At 38.2% G+C, this 10,416-nt stretch overlaps 1 protein-coding gene across 4 annotated transcripts in view; it reads right to left on the reverse strand.

Annotated features, from left to right (window-relative positions):
* Positions 1–10,416, reverse strand: part of LOC111872105 — a 214,133-nt gene that overhangs the window by 9,869 nt on the left and 193,848 nt on the right. For all 4 annotated transcript variants that reach the window (XR_004513870.1, XM_023865672.2, XM_033754533.1 and 1 more), the window contains 2 exons: positions 8,567–8,782; positions 3,402–3,762 (listed from right to left, as the gene is read on the reverse strand). Coding sequence is in view for 3 of the 4 variants with exons in the window: in XM_023865672.2 (XP_023721440.1) it covers positions 3,402–3,762; positions 8,567–8,782 (577 nt within the window). In the remaining variant the exon portion in view is untranslated. The remainder of the gene's footprint in view (positions 1–3,401; positions 3,763–8,566; positions 8,783–10,416) is intronic.

Below are 10,416 nucleotides of genomic sequence, written 5' to 3' on the forward strand. Positions count from 1 at the left end.
GGTCATAACTTGTATATGGACAATTCCCTCTCCACCCATGTTTTATTTGAGAATCTGACAAAGAAAGAGTAAGCTGTGGTGGCAATCTCTTGCATAAGTTCAGCTCAGAAGCAAGTGTAAGTTGTCATAAATTTGCATCGCCTAAAGAAGGCGAAAATATAATAAAATCTTTTAAACCCAAAAATTCCTCTGGGTATGATGGAATATCTACTACGATACTAAAAATAAGTTCTTCTTTTATTAGCTCGCCTTTAACTTATATCTGTAATAAATCAATATCTTTAGGAATTTTTCCAGATCGTCTCAAATATGCAGTAGTTAAACCTTTGTTTAAGAAAGGTGATAGATCTTGTATTTCCAACTATAGACCCATATCTATGTTAAGTTCCCTCTCTAAAGTTTTTGGAAAAGTCATGTATAATCGACTTCAGGTGCACTTGTGTAATCAGAGTATTTTAGCAGAAGAACAGTTTGGGTTTAGAGCAGATTCATCAACAAACAAAGCCATATGTAAGTTAGTTAATGAAACCCTGCAAGCTTTAAATAGTAAATCTCCAGTAGGTGGTATTTTTTTTTTTGATCTTGAAAAAGCATTTGATTGTTTAAACCATGATATATTGATCTCTAAATTACAATTTTATGGTGTTAATGGCAAAGCTAAGTTATGGTTTGAATCATATCTTAATAACAGATATCAGAGAACTCAGGTTTCCAATGAGAAATCAAATCTAATAAATCTTTCTACATGGGAAAAGATAACTGATGGTGTTCCCCAGGGATCAGTTCTGGGCCCTTTGTCGTTCCTTATTTATATTAATGATTTGCCCAAAATTGTAGACGGTAATGCTATACCTATTTTGTTTGCTGATGATACAAGCATATTAGTCAAAGGTTCTAGCTTAGGGGGCTTTTAAAATAAGATGTCTGACACCTTCACTTGTGTAAATAAATGGTTCAAAACAAATTTACTTTCAATAAATGTTAACAAAACTCATTGTATTCATTTTAAAACTAAAAATAAATCCACAATTGATGTAAATATCTTTCATAACAATCAACCAATAACAACTGTGCCTAACATTAAGACCCTTGGCATAAATATAAATGATTCATTGAACTGGAGAGGTCATATTGAATGTATTATCCCAGAACTGAGTTCGGCATGTTATATTATGAGAAGTATCAAGTCATTTATGTCTTTCAATGTTCTGAAAATTATTTATTATTCATATTTTAATTCAATCATAATGTTCTGGGGATATTCGCCCCACAGTTTTAAAATATTTAGAATGCAAAAAAGAAATAAGAATTATGATGGGCTGTAGGAGCAGGGCTTTGTGTAGGACTTTGTTTAGGAAGTTGGAAATTTTGCGTCTTGCATCACAATATATTTCTTCACTCATGTTGTTTGTGGTCAATAACAAGGATCTCTTTACTTTAAATTCAGAAAAGCATAATACAGGTACAAGACAAACAAATAATTTTTATCTGCCTAGAGTAAATTTTACAGTTTACCAAAAGGGAGTGTACTGTATGGGTATTGGGGTATTTAACAATCTTCCTCCACATATTAAAGATATATCACATAATCCAAGGAAATCTGAAGCCTGCCTAAAACATTTTCTTTATACACATTATTTTTATTCCATTGATGAATATCTTCAATTTAAGGCTATTGCAAGTCAGTGACATACCAAAGAATGTATGTATAGTTTAATGAAGTATGTTTATTGCCACCAAGTTTTAAAACCATTAGTAATAGAACTTTTTATATTTCTGTCATCATTTTATTTTATTCTATTTTTTTACTTATTTGTCTTTTATACATGTACCACTTAATGTGCAGGTGCAGGTATAAAACTACTGCAAGTGCAACCTGAAGCCTGCAACAAAAATCTGAAGAAAAGAAATGAGAAATTTAGAAAATTCTATAGCTTTAGTATGTATTTATAATATTAAGTTATTAATGGCACTTTTAAAAATGCCTCTACAATCTGTTATATTTGCATAAAAATTGGGTTTGTCTCAGAATTTAATCATTCTTACTCTAAAAAATATTGAAGTATTTCATAGAACCTAGGGTAAAATTTAAATGCCCATAAAAGTAGTCCTATGGGGCTGTTCAAACTATGGCGGTTAAACACCTGTCATTTAAGGTTCGAGTGAAGAGTTCTGGGTAGGTACATCTACCATATATGAACAGGAAGACATGCTATTCCTTTATAGCAGATACAAAACTATTGTCAACAAAACTGATCAAAGAAGATTGTGTCACACTGCATTGAGCCCCTTCTCTTTAGATTTCAGGAAATAAACAGCATGTTAAGAAGTTTCAGGTTGAAATTATGGATCTTAATTTTATTTCATGTACAAATATCTTATTAGAGTATTTCCCTTAAATTCACAAAGTTTGATTCAAATTTTAGTAAGGTAGCAGTTATAATCCCCTGCTAGGGCCTCAGTACTTCTGTGATTTCAGCAACATGGCAATACCTTCCACGCTGAGAAGTCTGGGGACAGAAATCAGCCAAGAATCAGCCCATTGGTCCTACTGGATAGCTTGGTTTGATCTTGATGCTAACAACCTCATCCCATAAAATTAACACCTGGACATATCTTATTATAATGACATAGCAAATGAATAAACTTCTGTATTTATTAAGTTATGCTTTATTTAACAACACTATTAGTAGTTCACACTATACAGTGTTATAGTAATGGAAGATGAACCAAATGGAAAGGATGTGGAAGGATGCTATCCTGGCAGTAGCCAAGAGGGACTGAGGACAACCACAGAAAATATCAGTCACAATAGCTGGTCTCTGAACTAGATTTCAACCTGTGACAAATCAAATACAAATTAAAAGTGCTGCTAAATTGACTATGTCATTCGGTGAAACTGATCACGGATTGTAATCTGGCTCATGAAATATCCTAAAGATTATGACACCATGTGATTTGGTAGACAGGTACCAACACTCTGGAGGACCCTTCCCACCTCCATCTTCATTACAGAATATGGAGGTAGCACAATCGTGTGATATGTTGGTATCTGTCTAATACCCGTATGACATTACATCCTAGAAGACCATAACCTCAACACTCACCACTGGGAGAACCTCAAATATCACATACTAAAAACTGTCAGGGAAAGAAACTGGAAATATATAGTCATGAAAAGGGTATGCTCAGAAACATTTCTCCAAAAATCCCAGGTTCATTGTGGGCTACAGTACTAATGATGATGGTGATGAATGGTTATAAAAAACTAAACTATACCAATTGGAAATCCCCTAAGAAGTGAAATTGCAAATCTCCGATGTAAACTTTCATCAAAACAGGTTATCCTCCCTGGGAGCTGAAAGTAACTCAAATGAAGCACTGAAAAGTACTGAACTAACCTTTCTGTTGGCATAGTCAGGGAACTTGCCACGTAGATGTTCCAGACTCTCTTCCCCTCCTGCATTGCCATCATCAGGGTGCTGTGTCATATTGCTACTGACATTGTTATTGTCCTCAATTCCAGTGCTGGAGCTGGAGTCAAGAGCTCCCTTTGACATCAGGAGCTCAAATTCTGAAGGGTGGCTCTCACGAATATGGTCAAGAGCCTCCTGGCGCTCTGCATAGCTACCCTCACAGAGATGGCACTTGAAGGGCAGATCTGCTGAGGACATTATACCCCCTGCATGAGGCTCAGCAACTCCAGGTGCATGTTGTGCAGCTGTGAAGGGTTTTGTTCCTGTCCCCTCTGCAACATTATTGCTGTGGGAAAATCATTGCAAGTATTCAGACTTCAATATTAAGGCTGTAGCCTTCAGGAAATGAGAACATGTACATTCTAACTACTGCACCTCCAGACCTGTGAGGTATGTTAGGTGTGTGGTTATATCATGCATGTGTTCCAGAAAGAGAGATATGACTTTGTCTAAAACCCTGATAACGAAAAAAGTACTTCACTGCACTTTCATTTTTAAAGTGTGTCTGCCAGTTCTAATATAACATCATAATTAAATAAATACATCTAAAAAATGAATGTAAGAGTGCACAGGTACAGAGATACCCCACAGAATATGAATCAAATATTTCCTGCACTAAAAAGTATACTATCCCACTTCTGGACATTCTTCCCTCAACCTTTACTTGAGTACCCCTCCTTTCTCAAGTCTGTACACCTTCAGAGAAGATAATTATCTTCTCTTTCTAATTATAATTAGAAAGTGGTGTGTTAGATGGTTACCAGTATTTACCCTGAAGACAGATGTATCAGGTTTCTCCAAAACAGTGGCACCCATCTAACAGACAAGACAGTATCATGTCCCAGGAGAATATGTCTCAATTTCAGGTATTATTTGTTAAGTTCATTTCTTATCAGTATTAATTTTTCAGATGGGAGGCACACGGTAGCGTAGTTGGTTGAGACACTATACTAACAAGCCGGAAGGTCGCAGGATCAAGTCCTGATGAGATCATTGGATTTTCTTCAATTAGCCTAATCCTTCCAGCTACATTATGGCCCTGCGGTCAACTCAGCCTCTAACAGAAATGAGTACCAGAAATATTCTTGGAATGTTTTTGGGTTAAAGGGTGGCTGGCATGTAGGGCTGACAACCTTGCCACCATCTATGAGCCGATCGTCTACAAAATGTGGGAACTTCAACATCTCACAAACCTCCATGGCCTGTTATAGGGATACCTTTACTTTTTTTACCTTTTTACTAATTGCAGATGAGATGGTGATCTTGTAAAATGAACTGGAGACAAAGCAGAAGCAACAAGTGTGACTTAGTTTGGACTGAAGAACAAAATAAAAAGATACAGAAGTTTTGACAGAGTTCCTATGCCTGCTGATATCCACCGCTGTCCAAAAGGTATCCAACTTTTATTTTTTGCCACTGTAAGTAATGGCCAAAGGGTGGGGAAACTGAGCGGAGTGGTAGAAGGGACTTTCATGCGCATGTGTGATTTTTTGCTTACTCGCAACACCGCTGGATGCGTCTGTGGCTGCCAGATAATGAAGTGGTGTAACTCGTGTATGTCACATTCTCATTTCGCTCAAGATGACAGAATGCTTGGAACGGCAATACTGCATTAAGTTTTGTCAGAAACTTTGGGATGCCCAAGCGGAAACAATTTGCAAAATTCATCAGGATTTCGGCGATGATGCAATGGGGGGTCACTCAAATTAAAGAGTGGTTCAACCACTTTAAAGGTGGCCGTATGTTGGCGGACAGTGACCAGCATTCCAGGAGACCGTCAATGAGCCGAAATGCCAATGTCATTGAAAAAGTGTGGACACTGATCACGGAGGACCATTGTTTGACCATCCAGGAAGATGCTGATGAGGTTGGGATCAGCAGAGGTTCCGCAAACACAATTTTAACTGAGGATTTGGGCATGCAAAAAGTGACGGCAAAATTTGAACCCAAGCTGCTTTCACCGAAGCAGCAACAACTCTGCCTTGAAGTCGCTCAGGTCATGCTGGAGTGCGCCAACTGGGATCCTGAGTTCCTGAAGACTGTGATCACTGGTGACGAGTCGTGGGTGTACGGATATGACCCGGAAACCAATGTCCAGGCATCACAATGGATGCATCCAACATCCCCGAGGCCCAAAAATGCACGACAGTTTCAGAGCAACATAGTGACTGTTTTCTTCGATTACAGGAGTGTTGTGTATCATGAGTACGCACCACTAGGCCAAAGTGTCAATAAGGAGTACTACCAAGAAGTCCTCCACCAGTTTCATGATGCAGTTCGGTGCAAGAGGCCGGAGCTGTGGGATGCACGCACCTGGCAGCTGCATCATGACAACACCACAGCTCCTTCATCACACCTGATCCAGGGTTTGCTGGCCAAGCTCAGCATTCCACAGGCTGCCTACTCTCCTGACATGGCTCCTTGTGATTTCTGGCTGTTCCAGAGATTGAAGACACTGCTAAAAGGCTCCTGTTTTGACAGCTGTGAGGACATCATACAGAATGTGATGCCACAGCTGCACGCCATTCCAAAAGAAGCCTTCCAGAATTGCTTCAGTGATGGAAGGACCGCTGAGCTAAGTGTGTGGAGTCACAAGGGGCCTACTTTTAAAGGGGATTAGATATTGTAAGCAGCCAGATACAGAACTTTGTTTTCCTGTCCCAAGGTCAGATACTTTTTGGACAGAGTAGTATGACTACTCAAGCTCAATGTCCCTTTTAATCTAACAGGGCTGATTGCTGGATCTGTGACACTTGTGCTTCCCCCCCCCCCTTTTTTTGCTATAGAATGCCACCTGCATCACTGTCACTTCATATAACCTACTGTCACTCTTTCTCTGTGTTATTCCTGCAACATTCTGATGTACATAAGCATTTTGTGGTACTGAGCACTGGGTGCACAATTCTGTAGTTTCATGTAAATTCAGTATTTCATATTCTGGGGCCAATTCCATTTCTTGCATGAACACTGATCGTGCATAAAAAGAATTACATTATATTACCAAGGTGGATTGTGTGGCAGTAATGCTCTTACACTCATATTCTCGTGCCACTCAGTTTGGATCTATGCTGAAATGTGCTTGCCTTCAGTCCCTCCAGGCAAACGCTGGCATAACAACTGAAGTGGGCCAAAACTGCTTCCTTCTAAACCCATTTAAATTCATTATTCATCAATCACCCTATCATTCAATGTTATACATTCCAGAAACAGACTGTGTCATAAAGTATATTTATATTCGTTGTAAAAGCTGGGACAGCTAATATAGTGATAGGTTACAGGCTGAATAGCTGAGGATTTGGGTTCTACTCCCAGTAGGAGCAAGAGATTTTTGTCTTCTCCAAAGTCTAGATCAGCTCTGGAACCCACCCAGCCTCCTGCTCAATGGGCCTTGGCAGCTCCTTTCAAGAGCTGTGATCATCAGTGTCTGAAGTTGACCATTCAATTCCTCTCACTACTTTGACATAGGAGCGCCTGAAAATAAACTTTACATATCTACATGACTGGGGGGTGGAATGCTATAGCATAGTTGGTTGAGACCATATGCTACAAGCTGTGAGGTAAAGGGTTCAATTCCCGATTAGGTCACTGGATTTTTTTTTTAATTGACCTAATCCTTCCAGCTGTACTATGGCCCTTAGGTTGAATCAGCCCCTAATAAAATTAATACCAGAAATCTTCTTGGGGGTAAAGGGTGGCCAGCCAGTGCATAAGAGTGACAACCTCACCACCAACTGTGAGCCAAATGTCTAGAAAATGTGGGAGCCTTGATGACTCACAACACTACGGACTTCCATGCCCTGTTAGAGGGATTGTGTCACATCTTTATTGCATTTCGTTATGGTGCCTATATTTCAGGAATCAAGTTCAATGTTCTGTTGCTTCATTATTTTCTCTTTGGTTGCATGTGGGGCAGTGCTTCTGTTGTGATTCACTATTAATCTCTTCTTGTAGATTCTAAAGGGTTCTGACGATGGTGGACGAAACACAGAATTACTGGGGTTTTGGACTTTCTCCATCATCCAGAATTCTAGGTAACAGAGGACACATTTTGGAAACTGAGTAGGTGTCTTCCTTTCTCACCTGAAGACAGAAACAGATCCAGTTTCCGAAACGTCGTGTCCTCTGTTATGTAGAATTCCGGATGATGGAAAAAGTCCAAAACCCCAGTAATTCTGCAATCTCTTCTTGTCTGCATTTAGATAAAGATCTTATGTTCTCATAAATGTGTTTAAAATAGTCAAAACTTTACTGTTATGCACTTGAAATAATTTTAGATGTCTTAGTTCTTACTAATAAGAATGCAGTCTCTTTAAGAGTTTCAAGGAATGCAGTGTGATCATTGGTGTTCCAGAACTAGGTATCAGCTGTGCTAGGTGAACACGATAAGCAACGGTGTAGCTACAGGCTGTGTTTCATAAAAAAGATAATATTAAAATTATGATCTGAAATGTGACACCGTATAGTCAGGTACTAACATTCAAAGGACCTACCTGCTGCCTCCATCTTCAGGATAAAAGAAGTGAACTATGCTCAGAAAGCAGTACATAATATAGGGAAGAGAATGTTGAGACCAGGGGTTATGAGGAAAAAGCAGAAATTAGTTCCTTGAAGAAGGTTATATTCTGAAAGGAGGAAAAACAAGAAGTGTAAAATGATGGAAAGCAAGACCTGGATTCTTTTATCTAGGTGACATAAATGTCCACTGGTAACCCCCATCTCTACTTACTCTTCCTTCCTCACCCCTCCACCCTCCCTTTTCTTCTAATTACTCTTTTTACTTCCTTCCATCCTCTTACATTTCTCCATTTTCCCCATTGAGCAAACTACCCTTCTCAGGGTCACTGGGCCTCAGTGCTGTGCTTACAGCCTCTCTTCTCATTATTATGCACTGTTTGGCCTGTTTGGCTCAATTCTTCTAACCTGCAAATGGAGCCAGCCAGTTCTTCTGAAATGTTGGTATGCATCTACCAAACTATAAGTATCACATCTGAGAACTCCATAATCTTAAAACTCCATGCTTCAAGGGCATTCAGTGTTCAGTTTTCTCAGCATTTCACACTTGATCTCTGCTCTGATTAACTAAATGATACCTTGGAAAATGGCTCCTCTGGCAGTCTGCAGGTGCTGATGATAGGTTATGGACACTGTGTTCATCATGCTCCTGCTGTTCCAATTTAGCTGTCCCTGTATCATCACCAGCATCTTCACTCCCACTACCGTGACTCTCATCTCCTCCATACCGGCTTGCAGGCCGACTGTTGCCTGTACTAGTGATATTGCAACCCTCATCCTGGTACATTACACTCCTAAAAGAAAGACCATAAACTCTGTGTGTCTATATTTATACCACAGTACACTTTTGTTTCTCCAGTAATCAATTCATATATCAATGCCAATGTATGCATTTTATAATGATATCCAACTTTTTATATATCCACTATAGCTCAGTCGGTACAGTGATTGGCTCCTGGATGGATGAAAGAGGGGTCAGAGTTCAAGTCCCAGTAAGGTCAAGAATGTTGTCCAGACGGGCTCTGAGGTTCATCCAGCCTCCTATCCAATGGGCACTGGGTCAAGAAAATACGGGTCTATACATCCACTCCCCCATATGCCTTCATGGCATAGTGCTTAATTAGTTAAGTACAGGGACAACTATCTTTTTACCTTTACATATAACTGATAACTCACCCTCAGAAGGTGGCAGATACATTAGATTCTTGTTTTATTGATAAGTTGGAAGAACTAGTGAAGAAAAATAGGAGTAAAGGTAGTGGTAAATCATTACAAGAAGTAGTGGACTGCAACCCAAACTCTATGTACTTCTTTCCGATTTCTGAAGAAGAAACAGTTAGAGTAATATCCAAATTAAAAGGCAAAGCTTCTGCAGGATTTGATGAAATCCTTGATTTTCTAGTAAAAGAATGCATCACAAGTATAAAAAAACCACTTAATTTCATAGTTGATGAATCCATAAATCAGGGTGTATTTCCAGATTTATTGAAAATTGCAAAAATTAGGCATGTTTATAAAAAGGGCAATAGGCAAGAAATTAGTAATTACAGACCTATATCTGTTATATCTATATTCTCAATATTTAAAAAAAAATAGTGTATAACAGATTAGTATCCTTTATTATCAAATATAAGATTTTAACGGAAAATCAATATGGCTTTCAGAAAAATAAGTTAACCATATCTGCGTGTCAGTCTTTTATTGGAAATTCTCAGGAAGCGTTGGACAGGCGGTCATTTGCATTTGGTATATTCTTTGGTCTCACAAAAGCTTATGATGTTATTGATCATGATGTACTTCTTGAAAAATTAGATTATGGAATAAAATGAAAAATTAATGTTTGGTTAAAATCCTATCTCACACTGCGTTCTCAGCGTGTAGAAATAACCACTAATGACAATAAATATTCTATGAATAGGTACAATTCTACATTGAGGAATATAAAACTCGGAATACTTCAAGGGTCTATTTTGGGCCAGCTCCTATTTTTATTATATATAAATGATTTACCCCATCATACATCAAATGGAGAAGCGGTTCTTTTTGCAGATGATACCAACATACTGATAATAGATAAGAAACAAATTACTTTCAAGAAAAAAAGTGGCGATACAGCTAGAATCTTGGTTTTCAAAAAATAACCCCATTATAAATACTGACAAGCCCAAGCTATTGCAATTAAATAAATTTTATGACACTGAGACAGTTATTACTTTCAAAAATATAAAAATTAATTATACATCTCAATTCAGATTTTAGATATCAATATGACAAGTAATCTCAAATGGAGCTCCCATATTCAGTCTTTGTGTCTAAAATTGAATATGACATGTTACATTATTAAATCCTTGCAAGATGAAGTGAGTTTCTATATACTCAGGAATATTTACTTTGCCAAATTTCAATCCTTAACAAGTTATGGCTTGAT

This window comes from Cryptotermes secundus, unplaced genomic scaffold (assembly GCF_002891405.2).
Source record: "Cryptotermes secundus unplaced genomic scaffold, Csec_1.0 scaffold417, whole genome shotgun sequence".
NCBI classification, from domain to species: domain Eukaryota; kingdom Metazoa; phylum Arthropoda; class Insecta; order Blattodea; family Kalotermitidae; genus Cryptotermes; species Cryptotermes secundus.